Genomic DNA, 21,917 nt, shown 5'->3' with positions numbered 1-21,917 from the left:
GCTGCCACTCGTGAGGATCCAGGCTTTGCCTGCTCAACTGGTCTGCCAAAACATTGAGTCTTCCTGGAAGAAACTGAGCTAGGAGATGCAGGCCCAGGGATGCTGCCATGGCCCAAAGATTCATGCTTTGTCTGCACAGGGGCAAGAGCGAGTCCTTCCCTGCTTGTTGATGTACCACATGACTGTGGTAGTGTCCGTTCTGACAAGCAGGGTCCCTGGAGAAAGAAGATGCTTGAAAGCTAGTAAGGCCTGCTGAAAGTACAGTTGTGTACCTACCATAAATGTAGATGTTAGAGTGTATTCACTGTTGCAGTCATTACACTTGGGTTATCCTGCTGGCAGGCTACCCACAGTCGGCCTGAATTCCAAAGTCCTGGTCCGGCGTCAGTTGCTGTCACCTCTTCCCTGACGTCAGTGCACCAGGGGTATTCAAGATGCAGCAGACGCTATTTTCTTCAGTTTTTCTTGCCCCAGATGTCAGGTGCCCCCAAAACGGTAGGCTAAAAACATTGCTTATAAAAAGCATGCACTAAAATACACAATACCTTCATCTACAAGCAAATACACCACATAGGTTGTATAGAATAGAGAAGTACAGACAAGTCCCAGCAAAGAAAAGGGGGATGGTGGGTGGGTAACCTGGACTGCAACAGTGAAAACACTCTAACATCTACATTTATGGTAGGTAAACAACTGTACTATGTTTGTGTTGCACTGTTGCAGTCATTACACTTGGGTTGAATCCCAAAGGTGAGGTAGGGCGGCTGGGTCTATATAAGATTAGGAGTGGCTATGAGGCCCTGCAGAAAGTACAGTTTTGTACCTACCATAAATGTAGATGTCTGATAGGCATGCATCTGCAGTCCTTACAAATGGGTTGTCCTGTCGTCAGGCAGCCCTTCGGTCGGCCGGATTCCAAAGTCTGGGTCTGGCCTCGGCTGGTATCGCACTTCACCCGACGTCATAGCTGCAGTTCTTCGGGTATAAAGGCATCAGCCGACGCCATTTTCCTCAGTGTTTCTTGCCCCAGATGCCAGGTGCCCTCTAGGAAGGCTAAATTTGGATAAATGCAAATGGTTCCAAATAGTAGAGAGCAAACAAAAATAAGCATGTATGTACATATATACAAACAAATACACCATAATAGATTCCCCAGCTAGCTACAAGATGGGCAAATACCCTAGGAGTACCACAGAGGGAAGGAGGGTGGGTAATCCTGACTGCAGATGCATGCCTATCGGACATCTACATTTATGGTAGGTACAAAACTGTACTATGTCCTTCAAGGATGCATCTGCAGTCCTTACAAATGGGTAGAATACCATAGCCAAACTGGGGAAGAGGAGAAATAAGATTATGGTGTAGTTAAGATCCCTTGCAAAACAGCAGTGGCAAAACCTGCTCGGGATCTGGAGTATAAAGGTAAATTATAATGCTTGGCAAATGTATGCAAGGAGCTCCAAGTAGCAGCCTCTAAAATGTATTTGGTAGCCACTCCTCGTAAAAAAGCTGTGGTATTGGCTGTAGCCCTTGTAGAGGGAGGCCTGATGTTTTCTGGAGTTTTCTTTCCATGGTAGGAATAACAAAATCTAATGCAATTTCCTATCCACTTAGAGATTGTCTGTTTCGAAATTGTTTTTCCTTCCATTCCTGTTGCATATGCTACCAGTAGCTGGTCAGTTGTTCTATTGCTCTTGGTCCTGTCCAGGTAGTAACGTAATTGTCTATGTACATCCAAGGTATGCAACAGTCTTTCTCCCCTGTTCTGTGGGTTGGGGAAGAATGTAGGTAGGTGGATAGCTTGATTTAAAGATACCCTGGAGACCACCTTTGGCATAAAAGTAGGATTAGTTCTCATGGACACTATCTTGATGGAAGATCAGGAAGGGCTGTACTGCCATTAATGCCTGTAGCTCGGATACCCTTCTTGCTGAAGTGATTGCAAGCAGGAAAGCAGTTTTCCATGATAAGTACTGTAATTCTGCTGTTGCTGCTGGCTTGAAAGGAGGGAGTGTCAACTTTTCTAGCACAAAGTTCAAGTCCCATGCTGGCAATAGTGGCTTCATAGGTGGTTTTACGTTTTTAATTCCTCTCAGAAACTGCCTGAGTAGAGGATGTGAGAAGACTGGAGGATCCAAGTTGTATTCTGCTGAAATAGCTGATGCATGAATCTTAATGGAAGAATAGGACAGGCCGTTGTGGAAGAGCTCTGCCAAGTATTCCAGGACATTAGCTATGTTTACCAGTGCCACATTTTCTCCTTTTGCCATACTCCAAATGAGATATCTTTTCCATTTTGCTGAATAATTTTTTCTTGTTGAGGGTCTGCGAGCCTCCAAGATAATGTCTTTAACCCTTTGAGATAAATCTGGGTTATTTGGTCTTATGCAATGCTCCAGGCAGCCAGTTGCAGTGTTTTCAGGTTTGGATGTAGGGTTTTGAAGTTGTTCTGTGTTAACAGCAGGGGAACAAGGGGTAGAGGCCATATTTGTTCTCGAGACATGCTCCTCAGTAATGGGTACCAATGTTGCCTTGGCCAGTCTGGAGCTATCAGGATGATCCTTGGACGGCCCTCTTTGATCTTCAATAGCACCTTGTGCATCAAAGAAAGAGGTGGGAATGCATATGCTGTCAGGTTTTTCCAACTGAAGGATAGGGAGTCCACTTTCCAAGCAAGTGGGTGGTACGTCCTTGTGCAGAATTTTTTCAGTTGGTGGTTGTGTGGGGTTGCAAATAAGTCTATTTCTGGTAGTCCCCATTTCCCTGTAATGGTTTTGAAGATGTCCGGATGCAGCATCCACTCGTGAGCATCCGTGGTAGTTCTGCTCAGGATGTCTGCTAGTATATTTTCTTTTCCTGGCACAAAAATTGCTTGTAACTGAATGTTGAAGCTCAGGGCCACATTCCAGAGGTCCACTGCCATCCGGCATAGAGGGTATGAATGTGTGCCTCCTTGTTTGTTGATGTACCACATAACTGTGGTGTTGTCCGTCCTTATCAGCAGTTGACCCTGTTGGAGGAATGGTCTGAATGCCTGAATTGCCAGTTTTACTGCCAGCATTTCCTTTTGATTTATGTGTAGGCGCAGCTGGTCTTGAGTCCATAAGCCCTGTGTGCACTTGTCCAGCATGTGTGCCCCACAACCGAGGTCTGTGGCATCTGTTGTGATGGCCTGGCTTGGCTGAGTGTTGTGGAAGGGCAGTCCCTTGTTTAATAGACAGGCCTGAGCCCACCATTGGAATTCTTGCTTCAGGCATGGAATTATTGGAATTTGGGTTTCTAGGCTGTGCTTGTGCTGAGACCATAAATTCCTTAGGTACCACTGTAACTTTCTCATATGTAGTCTGGCATGTGGAATCAATATTATGCAGGATGCCATGTAACCCAGGGCTTGCAGGACTTTTCTTGCTGTTAGCTGGTTCTGCTTTGTTAATGCCATGAAGTAGAGAGGGAGTTGCTCCTGTTTTTCTACTGTCAGGAATGCCATTTGTTTTGATGTGTCCAGATCTGCACCCAAGAAGGTTATCCTTTGGGATGGTATCAGCCTTGCCTTTTTTATATTGACTGTGTATCCCAGGGCTTGTAGTAGATGAATGACCCTTTCCAAATCTTTTGTTAACTTGTTTTTGTTGTCCGCTTGTAACAGGCAGTCGTCCAGGTAAGGGTAAATTTGAATTCCCTGAAGTCTGCAATGAGCAATTACTGATGCCAGGCATTTCGTGAATACTCTGCGCAGTAGATAAGCCAAAGGGCAATGCTGAGAATTGATAATGCTCTGATCCTGCAAGAAATCTGAGGTATCTTCTGCAATTTGGTCGTATGGGGACGTGCAGGTATGCCTCCTTGAGATCTAGAGTTACCAGCCAAGACTCCTTGCCCAGCATGGGAAGAAGCTGCTGTAGGGTCAGCATTTTGAATTTTGGAACAATGAGGTATGTGTTTAAAGCGGACAGGTCGAGAATAGGTCTCCATTGGTTTTCTTTTCTTGGTACCAGGAAGAGTCTGGAGTAAAATCCTTGCCCTTGTTCCATAGATGGCACTCTTTCTACAGCTCTCATCCTTAGTGAGTTATTTGTTCTAGAGCTTCCGTCTTCTGATTTGGAGGTAGGTTTTGCATTCCTCTCTTCCTTGGTAGAGTATGGAAGTGAAACCTGTAACCTTGGTCTATTGTCTGTAAAATCCATTTGTCTCCTGTGATGTAATGCCAGTTTACTGAAAATAAGGCTAGCTTCCCGCCTAAGGGTGCTTCTAGTTGTTCCCTGGTAGGCGGTGCCAGAGCCAAGTCACTGCGATTGTCCTGTGGAAGTGGTGGTGGCTGTGTCTGTGGCTGCACCTCGCTGGTTGTTATTTTGCCACTGAATTCCCCTGTAGGCACCTCTGGATTGACCCCTGCCTCTTGAGCGCCTATTCCTGCCTCTCGGAGCTCTGGAGGTGTCTGGAAAGGACCAATTCTTGGAAGGCCAGTTCCTGCTAAACCTTGGAGGCTGGACCTGCAAGAAATCCTTGACTGTCTGGACAGATTTTGCTTTCTCTTCCACCTTCTTCAGCACCTGCTGTGCAGGGGAGCCAAACAAATTGAGCTTATCCATGGGAGCATCTAGGAGTTTTGATTTAACATGGTCTGGTAAGGACTGCCCTTTTAACCATGCATGTCTTCTGATCACTGTGCCAGTCATGGCTGATCTAAAGGAAGCCTCCAGTGCATCATAGCTGCATTTTAAGGAATGATTACTGACCTGCTGAATGTTATGTACCATTTCCTGTACAGACTTTTTATCTAATGGTTCATCAGAGGTTAGTTTTTTAATTAATTGGTCTAACATAAATTCCTGATACTGAATCATGTGGAATTGGCAGTTCAAGGCCCTAGCTGAAAGAGTAGCAGAAGTGTAAACTTTTTTACCCCATCTCTCTAAGGCCCTAGATTCCCTTTCAGAGGGGAGGGGGTTTTTGGTAGAGGTAGCTGCTACAGCCTTGGGTCCCTGGGAGATGGTTTCGGGATCTGCAAAAGGGGCCTTATACAAATGATAATGTGTGTCCGGAACCCTGTAGTACCTATCGGGCTTAGCCAGGGCCGGAGGTAGAGAATCAGGAGCAGTACAAGCATCATTAAATTCATCATCCACAACAGTAAGTACTGGAGGAATGGCTAAAGGCCTACGCTGTGGCAAATGCAAAAAGGTTCTAAGCCTTTTCCTAGAGTCTGAAAAATCCTGGCCCTGCCATTGAAATTGTTCTCTCATAGCATGCAAGGTTTCCCCAAAGGAAAATTCCTCAGGCGGAGAGGCAGAAGGAATGGACTCTTCTGCATCAGAGTCCTCATAAGGAGAAAAGGAGCCCTCTGGAGGGTTTGAATTGTTGGAATCAGAGGGGTCATCTGAAGAAACTGGCTCAGGGGGCTCTACTCTAGTCCTCTTCTCTGGAGGTGGGTGAGAGGCCCTGTCTGGATGCGGTTGGGATCCCCGGATCAAAGAAATGAGATCCTCTGCTAGACTAAGCATTTGTGAACTAGAGCTAGGCCTGTGAGAGGGGGTCTTAGCAGGCACAGTTTTGGTAGTTTTTGCTGCTTTAGCCCTGGCAAAGGCCTTAATCGACATGGATGCAGGAGGCCTAGCAGCTCCACGTGCAGGGGTGGATATATCCAAAGGTATAGTGTCAGATAAATCCTGTGAACCTGCAAGAGCAGGTGGGATTTCAGTAGCAGATTCAGCCAAGCTAGATGAGGCCTCGGTAAGAGGTAAGTTTTTCGGCAAGGAAGAACCATGGACTCTGTTTCAGCGAAACAGAGACACTCATGGTTATTTAACCGCGGTTTCGGCCGAAACCGCGGACCACGAGTGTCGGTCCTTTTCCTTGCGTTTTTTAGAAATTTGCGTAGTCGGAGGATCCGACGGCATAATGTAAGCAAAAGCGGAGCCGAAAAACTCCTCAGCAAATTCCGATCGACGTCTAAGCGTCCGTCGGTTAAAAGAAGCACAGGCTAGACAAGCTGCTACGTCGTGGTCTGGGCCTAAGCAAGGTAAGCAGTAAGAGTGGAAATCTTTATGAGGTATTTGTTTCCCACAAGTTAAACAGTTATTCACTTTTTCTGACATCGGCTGAGGCAAGAAAGAGTCCCCAACGGGGTACTTAGCTTTTTAGAAGTCTTCGGTAGAAGTATTCGGTAGTAGTAATCTCTGGTTCTGACCGACCGGCACTTGCGAACAGCTTCTGCTTCGGGCGCCACGCGGCAAGAAAGACTGGGGAAAATGGCGTCGGCTGATGCCTTTATACCCGAAGAACTGCAGCTATGACGTCGGGTGAAGTGCGACACCAGCCGAGGCCAGACCCAGACTTTGGAATCCGGCCGACCGAAGGGCTGCCTGACGACAGGACAACCCATTTGTAAGGACTGCAGCCTGCTCTGGATTTAGAGTAAAGAGGTAAGTGGTAGTGCTTGGTAAAAAAGTGTGCACTAAACTCCAAGTTGCAGCCTCCAAAATTTCCTTGGTTGGTACTCCTCTGAGAAAGGCTGCTGATGTGGCTGCTGCCCTGGTCGAATGTGGCCTAATGCCCTTAGGCACTGATTTGCCATGCTGTGCATAGCAGAAACGAACGCAGTGTCCTATCCATTTTGAAATAGTTTGCTTTGAGATAGCCTTTCCTTGTGATCCTGCAGCATATGCCACTAAAAGTTGCTCAGTCTTTCGGAAAGCTTCAGTTTTGTCCAAATAGAAGCGTAGCTGCCTGTGTATGTCCAAAGAATGCAGAAGTCTCTCCCCCCTTTATTCTGGGGAGTTGGATAAAAAATAGGCAAATGAATGGTTTGATTAAGAGCCACACCGGATACTACCTTTGGCATAAAATGTTGGGTTTCTCCTTAGAGAAACCCTGTCCGGATGGAAAGTGATAAAAGGTTCCACTGCCATTAATGCCTGTAACTCCGAGACGACTCTTGCTGAAGTTATTGCTAGGAGCAGAGCCGTTTTCCATAAGAATTTTATCTCAGCTGTATTTGCTGGCTCAAAAGGAGGCAGTGAGAGTTTTTCCAAGACAAAATTGAGGTCCCATGTAGGTATCTGTGCTCTTATGTTTTTGGCCCCTCGGAGGTACTGCCTTAGCAGTGGATGGGAAAAAATAGGTGGCTCCATACTGTAATGAGCTGAAATGGCAGAGGCATGGATCTTAATTGATGAGAAGGATAGGCCTTTGTCCAGCATCTCAGTTACGTATTGTAAAATCTGAGGAATATTTGGAACAAGCTGGTCAATTCCTTGCGCTGGATTCCAAGCACAGAATCTCTTCCATTTTTCTGCATATGATTTTCTGGTGCTGGGGCTCCTGGCTTCTAAAATGACATCCATAACTGCTTTAGAGAGGTGTGTTCTGAGTGGTTAGATTATTCGCCATGCAGACAGATTTAAGGTTCCGAGTTGGCTGTGCAGGATCTGACTGTTTTGTTGGGTCAGTAGATGAGGAATTTGAGGTAAAGTCCAGGCTGGGTCTTGAGACAAGCTCTTTAGGATTGGGTACCAGTGCTGGCATGGCCAGTCTGGGGCAATCAGAATCATTTTTGGCTTCTCTTGTCTGACCTACAGGAGTACCTTGAGGAGGAGAGGCAGTGGAGGAAAGGCATAAACTGTCAGGGTTTTCCAGCTGAATGATAGAGCATCCACCTTCCATGCTTGTGTGTGATAAGTCCTTGTGCAGAATCTCTGTAGTTGGCAGTTGAGGGGAGGCAAATAGATCTATGTCTGGGCATCCCCATTTCCCTGTCATCATGCTGAAGACTTGTGGATCTAGTTTCCACTCGTGAGGGTCCATGAGGTTTCTGCTTAGTTAGTCTGCCAGAGTATTTGTCTTTCCTGGCAGGAATTGTGCTTGCAGATGCACTTGATAGGTCAATGCTGTGTTCCACAAAATCATGGCCTGTCTGCAGAGGGGGTAAGAATGTGTGCCCCCTTCCTTGTTTATGTACCACATGACTGTAGTATTGTCCGTCTTTAGTAATAGTTGTCCTGGATGGAGTAGATTCTTGAAGGCCGTCAGGGCATTCTGTACAGCTAGCATCTCTTTTTGATTGATATGAAGATGCATTTGGCTTGCGGGCCACGTGCCCTGAATACATTTTCCTGCCATGTGTGCCCCCCCAGGCATAATCCAATGCATCTGTTAGTGTCTGCCTGGCTGTGAGTAAAGTGAATGTCTGTCCCCTGTTGTGGTGACAGGCCAGTGCCCACCATTGAAACTCCTGTTGCAGGCAGGGAATGAGAGTAATTGTTTCCAGGCTGTGGCAATGTTGAGTCCAAACACTTTTTAGAAACCATTGTAGCTTCCTCATATGCAGTCTTGCATATAGAATTAGCAAATGCCAGATGCCATGAAGCCCAAAGCCTGCAGAATTTTTCTTGCAGGTAACTGGGTTTTTGTTGCCATCATTTGGAAGTAATGAGTCAGTTACCTTTGTTTGTCTGGCGTGAGATAAGCCATCTGGGCAGTTAAGCTTGCACCCAGGAATACACTCTCGAGAGGGCGCTAGTTTTGATTTCTTTTTGTTTACTGTGTACCCTAGGCAAATTATTAATCTTTTTACAAATGCCAGATGCTTTAGTAGAATGTCCTTGCTCTTTGCTTGAATAAGGCAGTCGTCCAAGTAGGGATATATTTGAATTCCTCTTTGTCTGCAAAATGCAATTACTGGTGCCAGGCAGTTCGTGAAGACCCTGGGCGCAGTAGATAAGCCAAAGGGCAGTGCAGAGAATTGGTAGTGCATTGAGCCAGCTATGAATTTGAGGTATCTTCTGCAAGACTGTGATTGGGACATGCAGGTATGCCTCTGAGGTCCAAAGTTACGAGCCAAGCCTTCTTGCACAGCATGGGCAGAAGTTGCTGCAGTGTCGACATTTTGAATTTTGGCGTCCAGAAAAGTATTTAGAATACACAGGTCCAGTATTGGTCTCCAGGCTTGGTCCTTTCTGGGTACCAAGAAAAGTCTTGAGTAAAATCCTTGTCTCTGCTCTTGCTATGGTACTCTTTGAATAGCCCTCATGTCCATGAGAGATGAAATTTGTTTTTGTGCCTCTGCCCACTGATTGTGTGGCAGGTCTGGCATACCTTTTGCCTTGGGGAGGGTGTGAAAGTGGAACCTGTAGCCCTGAGAAACAATATTCAGTACCCATTTGTCCTGGGTAATCATGTGCAAATTTTGTGAGAAAAGTGCTAGCTTTCCCCCTAAGGGTGCTGCCAAAAGGCAAGTGCTTGGCATTGGCAGTGGGAAGTCATTGGGACCATTTCCTATAAGGCTGTGATTTGTCTTTTCCGCTTTTGGAGGCAGGAGCACCCCACTGTTTAGGCCTGTATGAGTCTTGGGGCTGAGATCTGCCTCTTTGTGGCCTGACACTGGAAAGGACCAATTCTTAGAAGTCCAGTTCCTGCTAAATCTGGGTGGCTGAACCTGTAAGAAATCCTTTACTGTCTGCATTGATTTTGCTTTATCCTCCATTTTCTTTAACACCTCTTCTGCCTTAACACCAAACAAAGTATCATGCTGTAATGAAGCATCCAATCATTTTGCTTTAACGTGATCAGGCAGACTCTGTTCTTTTAACCAAGCATGCCTTCGAATGACAGAGCCTGTAACTGCGGCCCTGCAAAAAGCCTCTAGTGAATCAAAACCACATTGCAAAGTATGCTTTCCCACTTGTTCAGCTGCATGCAATAAATCCTGCATTTCCTTGTTTTCAGGACTTTTGAGTTTGTCAGCATTTTCTGTTTTAGCAGAGACATTAGATTTAAGCATGTGAAACTGGCAGTTTAAAGCCCTTACAGCTAAATTAGCAGAAGTGTAAACTTTTTTACCCCCATCTGTCCAGTGCTCTAGATTCCCTATCAGAGGGAAAAGTACAGTTGTGTACCTACCATAAATGTAGATGTTAGAGTGTATTCACGGTTGCAGTCATTACACTTGGGTTATCCTGCTGGCAGGCTACCCGCAGTCTGCCTGAATTCCAAAGTCCTGGTCCGGCGTCGGTTGCAGTCACCTCTTCCCTGATGTCAGTGCTCCAGGGGAATACAAGATGCAGCAGACACCATTTTCTTCAGTTTTTCTTGCCCCAGATGTCAGGTGCCCCCAAGAAGGTAGGCAATACACATTGCTTATAAAAACACAGTAAAATAAAAACAATACCTTCATCTACAAGCAAATACACCACATAGGTTGTATAGGATAGAGAGGTATTGATAAGTTCCAGCAAAGAAAGGGGGATGGAGGGTGGGTAACCTGGACTGCAACAGTGAATACACTAACATCTACATTTATGGTAGGTACACAACTGTACTATGTTCATAGTGTTTCACTGTTGCAGTCATTACACTTGGGTTGAATCCCAAAGCTGAGGTAGGGCGGCTGGGTCTAAATAGGATTAGGAGTGGCTACGAGGCCCTGCAGAACTGCAGTGGCAAAGTCTGCTCTGGATTTAGCATAGAGAGGCAAGTGATGATGCTTGGTAAAGGTGCGTACTGAACTCCAAGTTGCAGCCTCCAAAATTTCCTTGGTTGGTACTCCTCTGAGAAAGGCTGCTGAAGTGGCTGCTGCCCTGGTAGAATGTGGCCCAATATTCTTAGGCACTGACTTACTATGCTGTGCATAGCAGAAACAAATACAGTGTCCCATCCTTTTTGAAATAGTCTGCTTTGAGATAGCCTTTCCTTGTGATCCTGCAGCATACGCTACAAACTGCTGTTCAGTTTTTCTGAAAGCTTTTGTTTTGTCCAAGTAGAAGCGTAGCTGCCTGTGCATGTCCAGAGTGCAGAATTCTCTTCCCTTTATTCTGGGGATTTGGATAAAATGTTGGCAAATGAATGGTTTGGTTAAGAGCCACACTGGGTACTACCTTTGGCATAAATGTTGGGTTTGTCCTTAGAAAAACCCTGTCTGGATGAAAAGTGATAAAAAGTTTCACTGCCATTAATGCCTGTAATTCTGAGACTCTTCTTGCTGAAGTTATTGCTAGGAGCGGAGCAGTTTTCCATAAGAATTTCATATCGGCTGTACTGGCTGGCTCAAAAGGAGGCAGTGTGAGCTTTTCCAAAACAAAGTTGAGGTCCCATGTAGGTATCGGTGCACTCCTTGGGGTCTTGTTTTTTTGCCCCTCTGAGGTACTGTCTTAGCAGTGGATGAGAGAAAATAGAGGTTACGTATTGTAATGAGCTGAAATGGCAGATGCATTGATCTTAATTGATGAGAAAGATAGGCCTTTGTCCAGCATCTCAGTTAAGTATTGTAAAATCTGAGGAATATTTGGAACAAGTCGTTCAAGTCCTTGTGCCTGGTTCCAAGCACAGAATCTCTTCCATTTTTCTGCATAAGATTTCCTGGTGTTGGGCCTCCTGGCTTCCAGAATGACATCCATAACAGCTTTAGAGAGAGGTGTGTTCCAAGTGGCTATATTATTTGCCATGCAGCCAGATTTAAGGTTCTGAGATGGCTGTGCAAGATCCAATTGTTTTGTTGGGTCAGAAGATGAGGAATTTGAGGTAAAGTCCAGGCTGGGCCTTGAGACAAGCTCTTTAGAATTGGGTACCAGTGCTGGTGTGGCCAGTCTGGGACGATCAAGATCATTTTTGACTTCTCTTGTCCGACATTTAGGAGTACCTTGGGAAGGAGAGGCAGGGGTGGAAAGGTATAAACTGTTAGGGTTTTCCAGCTGAATGATAGAGCATCCACTTTCCATGCTTGTGAGTGATAAGTCCTTGTGTAGAATCTCTGTAGTTGGCAGTTGTGAGGGGAGGCAAATAGATCTATGTCTGGGCATCCCCATTTCCTTATCATGCTGAAGACCTATGGATCTAGTTTCCACTCGTGAGGGTCCATGAGGTTTCTGCTTAGTTAGTCTGCCAGATTATTTTTCTTTCCTGGCAGGAATTGTGCCTGCAGATGTACTTGACAGGTCATTGCTGTGTTCCACAAAGTCATGGCTTGCCTGCAGAGGGGGTAGAAATGTGTGCCCCCTTGCTTGTTTTATGTACCACATAACTGTGGCATTGTCCGTCTTTAGTAATAGTTGTCCTGGATGTAGTAGATCCTTGAAGACTGTCAGGGCATTCTGTACAGTTAGTATCTCTTTTTGATAGATATGAACATGCATTTGGGTCCAGGCATAATCCGATGCATCTGCTGTCGGTGTCTGCCTGGCTGTGGGTAAAGTGAAAGGCTGTCCCTTGTTGTGGTGACAGGCCAGTGCCCACCATCGAAACTCCTGTTGCAGGCAGAGAATAAGAGTTATTATTGTTTCCAGGCTGTGGCAATGTTGAATCTAAACACTTTTTAGATACCACTGTAGCTTCCTCATATGCAGTCTTGCATATGGAATTAGTAGGATGCAGGATGCCATGAAGCCCAAAGCCTGCAGAATTTTTCTTGCAGGTAGCTGGGTCTTTGTTGCCATCATTTGAAAGTAATGAGTCAGTTGCCTTTGCTTGTCTGGCGTGAGATAAGCCATCTGGGCAGTTGTATTTAAGCTTGCACCCATGAATATGATCTCTTGAGAGGGCACTAGTTTTGATTTCTTTTCGTTTACTGTGTACCCTAGGCAAATTAGTAATCTTTTTACAAACGCCAGATACTTTAGTAGAATGTCCTTGCTCTCTGCTTGAATAAGGCAGTCATCCAAGTAGGGATGTATTTGAATTCCTTTTTGTCTGCAAAATGCAATTACTGGTGCCAAGCATTTTGTGAAGACCCTGGGCGCAGTAGATAAGCCAAAGAGCAGTGCAGAGAATTGGTAATGCATTGAGCCAGCTATGAATCTGAGGTATCTTCTGCAAGATTGTCTGATTGGGACATGCAGGTATGCCTCTTTGAGGTCCAAAGTAACTAGCCAAGCCTTCTTGCCCAGCATGGGTAGAAGTTGCTGCAGTGTCAACATTTTGAATTCTGGAACATCCAGGAAAGTGTTTAGAACAGACAGGTCCAGTATTGGTCTCCAGGCTTTGTCCTTTCTGGGAACCAAGAAAAGTCTTGGGAGTAAAATCCTTGCCCCTGTTCTTGCTGTGGTACTTTTTGAATAGCCCTCATGTCCATGAGAGCAGAAATTTGTTTTTGTGCCTCTGCCCATTGATTTTGTGGCCGGTCTGGCATACCTTTTGACCTTGGCAGGGTGTGAAAGTGGAACCTGTAACCCTGAGAAACAATATTCAGTACCCATTTGTCCTGGGTGATCATGTGCCAATTTTGTGAGAAAAGTGCTAGTTTTCCCCCTAAGGGTGCTGCCAAAAGGTAAGTGCTTGGCATTTGTAGAGGAAAGTCATTGGGACTGTTTCCTATAAGGTTGTGATTTGTCTTCTCCGCCTTTGGGGGCTGAAGCACCCCATTGTTTAGGTCTGGATGAGCCATGGGGCTGAGATCTGCCTCTTGGGCATCTGTATCTGCCTCTGTGGTCTGTCTGACACTGGAAAGGACCAATTTTTAGAAGGCCAGTTCCTGCTAAATCTAGGTGGCTGAACCTGTAAGAAATAATTTACCATCTGCATTGATTTTGCTTTATCCTCAATTTTCTTTAACACCTCTTCTGCCTTAACACCAAAGTATCATGCTGTAATGGAGCATCCAATAATTTTGCTTCAATATGATCAGGTAAACTCTGTTCTTTTAACCAAGCAGGTCTTCGAATGACAGAACCTGTAACTGCGGCTCTGCAAGATGCCTCTAAATGAATCAAAACCACATTGCAAAGTATGCCTTCCCACCTGTTCAGCTGCATGCAGTGAATCCTGCATTTCCTTCTTCTCAGGACATTCTGAGCTTGTAAGCATTTTCTGTTTTAGCAAAGACATTAGGTATTGCTGATATTTAAGCATATGAAACTGGCAGTTTAAAGCCCTTACAGCTAAAGTAGCAGAGGTGTAAACCTCCCCCCCCCACCATCTGTCTAGTGCTCTAGAATCCCTATCAGAGGGAACAGGGGTTTTTTTGCAGTGGAAGCCTTGACCCCTTTGGGACCCTGAGAAATAGTTTCTGGATCAGTAGCAGGGTTTTTATAAAGAAATGTATGTGAATCTGGAACCCTGTAATACCCATCTGGCTTAACTGGTGCAGGGGTTAAAGAATCAGGAGACAGAGTGGACTCAGAAAATACATCTATAATGTCTAGCACAGGAGGAATAGCAAGAGGTCTGTGTTGAGGCAATAAAAGAAAGTCTCTGAGCCTTTTCTTGGATTCTGAATAATCTTGGCTCTCCCAGTGGAAATGCTCCCTCATGGTGTGCAGGGTTTCCCCAAAAGAATAGTCCTCAGGAGGAGAGGCTGAAGGGATAGATTCTTCAGCATCAGAGTCCTCATGGGGGGGGGGAGAATATCCCTGTTCTGAAGAGGAATCAGATTAAATAGAAACCTGATCAGAGGAATCAGTCAGTCAGTGTCTTGCTTAGGCCTTTTATCAGGAAGGGGATGGGAACCCCTGAACAAAGTAATTAGGTCCTCGGCCATTTTAAGCATCTGTTTCTTAGACATGGATGACTGTCCAGGAGAATGCTGTACTTGTTTCTTTGCCTTTAAAGATGTTTTAGACTTTGTCTTTGTTGCTGAAGTGGTCTTGATAGAACACTATGTAGGTCTGAAAACACCCATCTGAGGGAGTAGTTTCCGTAGGCCCAATACCTTGAGTTTCCAGAGGCCTAGTTGTCTCCACGTGGGAGTCTGAGGCGGCTTGTGGCTCTGAGGTAGCGGGTGTCAGGGGCTGCGAAAATGACTCACTGAGAACCGGCAACTAGCCTAGAAGAGGCTTCGTCGGTTTTGGACCTTGGATGCCTGTCCTTTTCTTTTTCCTTGCGCTTTTTATGAACTCTGATCATCGGCTGTTCCGACGGCATTATATAGTTAAACCTTCGGCCAAAGTAATTGAAAGCAAAATCGTACAGATGCTTAATAGTGCGTTGGTTAAATCTAGCACAAAACCGACAACTAGCAACGTTGTGGTCAGGGCCTAGGCAAGGAATACAGTAAGAATGAAAATCCTTAGGAGGTATTTGCTTCCCACAAGAAATGCAATTGTTAAATTTTACTGACATCGGTCTGGAGCAAGAAAAGTTTCCCTAACGGGGTACTTAGCTTTATTAAAGACTTCGGATCTGAAATTCAATTTCGAAAATCTCAGGAGTTGGCCGACCGGCACTTGCGAACTGCTTTTGCTTCGGGCGCCGCATGGCAAGAAAGACGGAAGAAAATGGCGTCAGCTGAATCTTATATACCCCTGGTGCACGAATGTCAGGGAAGAGGCGACAGCAACCGACGCTGGACCAGGACTTTGGAGTTCAGGCAGACTGTGGGTAGCCTGCCAGCAGGTAACCCAAGTGTGATGACTGCAACAGTGAAACACGAATATCTGCAATCAACCTTTTTAGATTTATGTGCAGGTGCATCTCCTGGGCGTTCCAATGTCCCTGTATGCATCTGCCATCCAGGTGTGCTCCCCAGGCATAGTCTGATGAGTCTGTGGTCAGAACTTGAGTGGCAAAAGGTGGTCGAAAAGGCATGCCTTTGTTTTGTAGACAGGCTGTTGCCTACCATAGAAACTCTGTCTGCAGAGATGAAAGCAGAGGAATCATCATAAACAGGTCGTGTGTGTGTTGACACCAAATGTTTTTGAGGTACCATTGCAATTTCTTCATATGCAGTCTTGCATATGGAATCAGGAGAATACAAGATGCCATGAATCCCAGAGCTTGCAGGGAGCTGGAACAGGCTTGCCAAGATCCTTGAAGTAAACTGAAAGAGTTGTCCTCTTCTCCTGGGTGAGATGTATCATCTGGACGGCTGTGTTCAGACTCGCTCCTAGGAATGTTATCTCCTTGGATGGTACCATTTTTGATTTTTTCCTCGTTGTGTGCAACCCAAGAAGAGAGAAGAGTCTTTACAAATTCCAGATCCTTTAACAGCTGTTCCTAAGAACCTGCTTGAAATCAGACAGTTGTCCAAGTATGGATAAATCGGAATGTTCTTCTGCCTGCAAAATGACTGGGGCCAGGCACTTTGTGAAGACTCTGGGAGCAGTAGATAAGCCAAAGGGCAGTGCAGAGAATTGATAATGTTGCTTGCCCACTCAAATGAAGAAACCACCTTCAGCATTCCCTGATAGGGATATATAGATAAGCCTACGAGATCCAAGGTTACCAGCCAGGAATCCTTTTTTCCCTGATAGGGATATATAGGATAAGCCTCCGAGATCCAAGGTTACCAGCCAGGAATCCTTTTCTAGCATTGGTAGCAATTGATGCAGAGTGAGCATTCTGAACTTTGGAATTACTAGAAAAGAGTTCAGAATGGAAAGATTTAGGATAGGACGCCAGGTGCCTTTTTTTTTTTGGAACTAGGAAAAGCCTGGAATAAAAGGCCTGGTCTACCTGTTGAGCAGGAACCGATTCCATTGCTCCCAGATGAGACAGACAATTTGTTTTTCTACTTCTGCCCTTTGGTTTGGAGGAATGTCTGGGAATCCCTTGGGAGCTGGAAAGGTGTGGAAAGAAAACTTGTGCCCTAGGGACACCGTTCTGAGCACCCATTTGTCATCCGTGATAGTGGCCCAGAGATCTGCAAAAAGGGCCAACCTTCCCCCTAAAGGACTCTCCAGGCAAGCAAAAACAGGCAGAAGTTGGAAAAAAGTCATTGAGAGTGTTTTGATTGAGATGCAGGCTTGGAGCTTCCCACCTTAGAAGTGGAAGCCTGCCAACACCTACATCGTTGAGGGGAAGCCGCCTGCCCCCTAGATGATTTGTAACCTCTAGTCCTGGAATGGTTCTGTCTGCTGGCATCAGGAAAGGTGCAACTCTTGGAAGGGTAATTCCTGCTAAAGCGAGGGGGTTGAACTTGCAGAGAATCCTTAACAGCTTGCATGGACTTGGCCTTATCCTCCATCTTAAGTACCTCCTCTGCTTTGCTGCCAAAAAGACTGTCTTTATGCAAAGGTACATCCAAAAGCTTAGCCTTGACAGGTTCTGAGCCAAGCGTGCCTTCTAATAACGGATCCAGTAGCCGTAGCCCTGCTGGAGGCTTCAAGCATGTCAAAACCACAATGTTGTTGCGTCTTTCGGCTTTTCCCTGTTAGGAGTCCACACAGCAGAACTCCAGTCCACTAATGATTGGCAGTGGATTTTTACGTGCAGAGTTGCCAGCCCTGACACAACCTTCAACGAAGGTACGCCCATTTATGCACGTCTTCACACAAAAGACGCAATAGCCGAGAATCGAACGGGATGACGTCTTACTGTGAGGCGACAACACTACCGCAGCACCACCACCGCAGTGTAAAGAATGCTTATTGACCAGACTGGCTGAATTCAGTAAATCCTGCAGGTCTTTACTCTCTGCCAAGAGGTACACTTGCTATCCTAGACTTAACAGCCTCCAAGGTGTGCTGCTGATACTTCAGCATATGAAAAAGACAATTAGTAGCCCTAATAACTAGGGTGCCAGAGGTATAAACTTTCTTGCCCCACCTATATAGATTCCCAGTCAAAGGGAACAGAATTCCTGGTAACAGTGGCCTTAACACCTTTAGGGCCTTGAGAAATAACCTCTGGGATCCACCAACGGGTTCCTGAAAAGAAATGGATGAGAATCAGAGACTCTGAAGTACTCCATCAGGTTTTCTGGGAGTGGAAGGAACCGAATTTTGAGTCTAGGAATTTTCCAGAAAAAAATCAACAACTTCCAACATAGGGGGAATAGCAAGATGCTTATGCAGACGTAGATCCAGAAACTCCCTAATCCGTTTCTTAGATTGGGGATAATCCTGACTTTCCCATTTAAAACGCTCCCTGAGGGTAATTAAAAGGATCACCAAAAGAGAAATCCTCTGGAAGAGAGGCCGAAGGGATTAACTCCTCTGCATCCGAATACTCAAAAGGAGAAAAAACCTGAGAAAATTCCTCTTAATCAGCAGAAATGCTGGAAGAATCAGAACCCAAACAGGACAAAACCTCAGGAGAAACATCCCTACTCCTTTTAGGGGGAGGAGGCCGAGAACCCCTAATAAGAGTCAAGAGATTAGCCATTTTGACCATTTGGGATTGAGGGGAACGAGAAGAAACTGAAGCCTTCCTTTTAACAGGCTTACGAATGAAGATTTACCTGCAAGCCTGAAAGACTCGGGAGGCCTGGCAACCGAAGTTGCATCAGAAGTCGAAGAAGTTTGCTGTCAGAACGCAAAATGGAGGCCTCCGGCATCGCACTCAGCTTAGTGGTTCCAGCTCCAGCAGAAGAGGTGACCGGGGACAGGTCGGAAGGCAAAATGGAGGCCGAAGGCCTAAGGGACTGTGATTCAATCAAGGCCTGCGGTTGTACATCTGTGGACTACAGGGACTGCAAAGGCGTCTCACTGGCTACCGCCTGACTGACTACCAACTTATCATCCGAGGACTTAGCTTTCTAAGGCCTGTCCCGGTCCTTATCCTTACGTTTCTTCAGAATATCCGAAGCCTGAAGACCAACGGACGCCATACCAATGAACTTAGGCCAAACTCCAAAATGCCTAGCCAAAAACTTAGCCTGACGACAGACAGTATGCAGATTAAAGAAGGCACAGAGATCACAACTGGGAACGTCGTGTTCAAGGCCTAAACAAATAATGCAATAGGAATGAAAATCTCTATGTGGAATCTACTTTCCACAGGTAAGGCAATTAACTTTTTCTGACATTCGTTAAGGCAAGAAAAGAGGATCCCCAACAGGGTACTTAGCTGTAGCAGACTTCAACTCTTGTAGTCTGAAACTAAAGGTAAACTGCTGACTGGCACTCCTACATGAAAAGCTTCTACTTCAGGCTCTGTGGCAAGGAAGACTGGGGAAGTGCCATCAGCTGCCTCCTTTTGTATCGGATGCCCTGACGTCCTTTACAACAGACGGCGGCCGACATCATTTTTACTTACCTTTGGTATTCTGGCCGATCGAAGGCTACCGGGAGCCGGATAACCCATTTGTTAGGGCTGCAACAGTGAAACACGATGAACATCAGAACTAACTCAGAAAACAAGCCACCCTGGTGGAATCACATCAATAGGCTATACAACAGACGGAAGAAAATTATGGCAAAAGTTTGGAGGTGCAACTCACCATGATAAAAGCATTCTCAAGCTAAACAAACTCATAGGACAAACGAAGTCTACCAAAGCCAAATTTGACAGATTTGGCCTCCCAAGCCAAAGACAACAGCAAGGCATTCTTTAACTATGTCCGCAACCTCAAAGGCAATATATACTAGTGTGCAGAGCTCATTGTTAATAGAGCCACCTATACTGAGCCAGAAGAAATAGCAAACCTACTGTCTGACAAATTCATCTCCAACATTACCCCTCTCTTCTCCTCAACCTCAGGAAATACCATCAAATACAACTCCCCTGCTATCACTAGGGAACAGGTCCTTAATGCTCCATCTCCAAGGCCAGGAAAACTGCATAAATGAGCCCAGATAATACCCCAGGATGCCCTCTAAACAGCATGAAACATGACCTAAAAGGCCCTCTGGAATTGCTGTTTAAATATAGCCTCCAAACAGGATTCGTGCCTCACAAATTAACAGAAACAGTCACTCCCCCTGCACAAAAGTGGGCCATTTACAGACCCTGGAAGCTAGAGACCCATAAATCTCACTAGTCTGAGATGCAAAGCCATGGAAAGAATCATAGAAATGAGGACATAGGAAATCTTCACACACTGGACCCAACCCAATCTGGTTTAATTACGGGCAGGTCATACCTACTCAACCTGGTAGACTTATCTGAGAAGGTCACCAAAGCAATGGATGCTGGCAAAATGGTTTACACTGCCTACCCTGCTCTGACCAAGGCATCTGACAATACCCCATTCGAGCATTGTTGACAAACTCAAGAGGTTAGGTAAAAACCCTTATGTCACCCAGTCGCTAGCCAGCTGGCTCAGGCAAGACCGAGGAAGTCAGAATTGGGAGTCACAAGTGTAGTTCCTTAGGGATCAGTCCTGGAACTGCTCCTTTTTGCCATTTACTTCTCTGAAGTCAAGGCCAATGTCAATTGACTCTGGCTGATTAATTTGCAGAGGATTTCAAAATGGGGGCAGTCACACAATCTCCCATCAACACAAAGGTTCTCCAGGAAGGACTGACACAGACAAATAATGGATGTCAGAACCATGGACTAAAACTAAATGCCAAGAAATGCATAACAGCACCCCTCAGGAAGCCATCTAGCACTGGTAACCATCATATTGACAACAAAGCCCGAAGAGATAACCCAGTAGTAAGGGACTTAAGGACACACAGACAGTAATACATCATGTGTCTACAGTAGTGAGAAAATCATTCTATGCTGTACAACTTGTAAACAAATGAACTGCATCTAGGTCAAAGGAAGTCACTGTTCCACTGCATTCAGCATTAGTCAGACTTCTCAATGAGTACATGCCCCCTTTGGTATGTACCTAACCAGGCCTATCCAACCACTGGAACATCCACAGAGGTTCCTCACTAAAAGAATACAGGGCACAAGTAACATGTCCTATGCAGGACTGCCTCAAGGCCCTAACCCTTTATTCCGTCTCCTGCAGGCTGTTGAGGGGAGATCTATGCCTGGCATACAAGGCACTGTCAGATTCCACCCCGATTAACCTTCTGCATATCTGTAAATCAGCACCAGAGCTACCGGTTCTAAAGACTTAAACCATACCTGGGATATAAATAGGACCTGCTGGAAAGACAGGTATGTATCCCAGAGATTACCTCTTCTCTAGAACAGGCACCCAAATCCGTATGAAGCAGAGTTCCTCCCTAACCCAATTCAAGTGCAACTTGGACAACTGGATGGGAAACAGGAAAGTCATCCCTGGTTTGGCACCCATGTCTCTAAAGGACATGAGCAGCCTGTAAATGGTTCATTTCTCAGACCCCCGCTTATAAATATTTCATCTTCCAAGACCCTACTTGTATTTATCAAGGGTACCAGAAGCTGCTACAGATTTGGGATACATAGCTAGGCTTAAAAAGGTCCTTATGCTTGTTAGCCTATTAAACACCTATGAATCTATGCAGGCAAGGACAGGACACTGTGTAGCCTTTGAAGGTCTGTTTACACAGAGAAATGCTGTGTTTAAAACTGATGTGAGTTTTTGTGGAATATTTTTTTCAAAAAATAAATGTGATGGAATGAAAGTAATTTATTTAAAAGAAAATGAGAGATTAAACTTTGCTCAGTTCATTATATTAAACCTTGTGTTAGTCATGTACTGACTTTAAAGGGGACAGACAAGGACTATATGGTTTTAATTGAAAAGTGTGGAGGGTGGGAGGTATTACTGTAGGTGGTAGGAGCTTTCTAGTAATGTGCACAATACAACAACTAGCTGAGTTAAGCAGAGGATGAGACATGCAGTCCTTTGGGTGTTTGGAAATACCAAATCATGCCCTAGTTTGCATGCGTTTAGGATGGGAGGATTTGCCATTTCCAGTGGATATCACGGAAGCAATAATGTTGATTTCTCAACGCATTACTTTAGCAGCATTGCAGCAGTAGGCACTTCTAACATCTCCTTTGCACTAAATGGACTGGCAGCACACAAAGCATAGTTGGCTTGACCCTTCCCCTCCCCAATGTGGGTCTTCACTGTGGGTATGCAGTGTAAGTGAACTGTTGCAATTTTTATCATGTGCAATTTCTCTTGGGTTAACAGAGTACTTACTCTTAAAGAAGATCACCGAGAACACAATTCCTAGGCCAAGACCAGCACCTGTAGACAGAAAGAACAAATTTGAAAAAAATGAGTAAATGGTGGTAATTTACTACATGAACATTTAAATACTAGAAATCTTTCTTGTGCATGCAGCAGGCAAAAGGAAACAGACAATGTAAGCCAAGGGCTATAGTATAAAACTGAAACTCACAGACCTAGGACAAAACACCACAATGCCACACTAAAT

General features: G+C 45.3%; 1 protein-coding gene across 1 annotated transcript in view; it reads right to left on the bottom strand.

Moving 5' to 3' along the window:
• Positions 1-21,917, bottom strand: part of MICOS10 (mitochondrial contact site and cristae organizing system subunit 10) — a 297,913-nt gene that overhangs the window by 136,243 nt on the left and 139,753 nt on the right. Inside the window, exon 2 of the mRNA XM_044061790.1 lies at positions 21,680-21,727. Coding sequence (XP_043917725.1) covers positions 21,680-21,727 — 48 coding nt within the window. The remainder of the gene's footprint in view (positions 1-21,679; positions 21,728-21,917) is intronic.

The sequence above is a fragment of the Protopterus annectens genome, chromosome 2.part0 (assembly GCF_019279795.1).
Source record: "Protopterus annectens isolate FY-2018-M chromosome 2.part0, PAN1.0, whole genome shotgun sequence".
Taxonomy (NCBI): Eukaryota; Metazoa; Chordata; order Ceratodontiformes; family Protopteridae; genus Protopterus; species Protopterus annectens.
The sequence above is the reverse complement of the archived record's forward strand: the minus strand, read 5'-3'. Positions and strand labels throughout refer to the sequence as shown.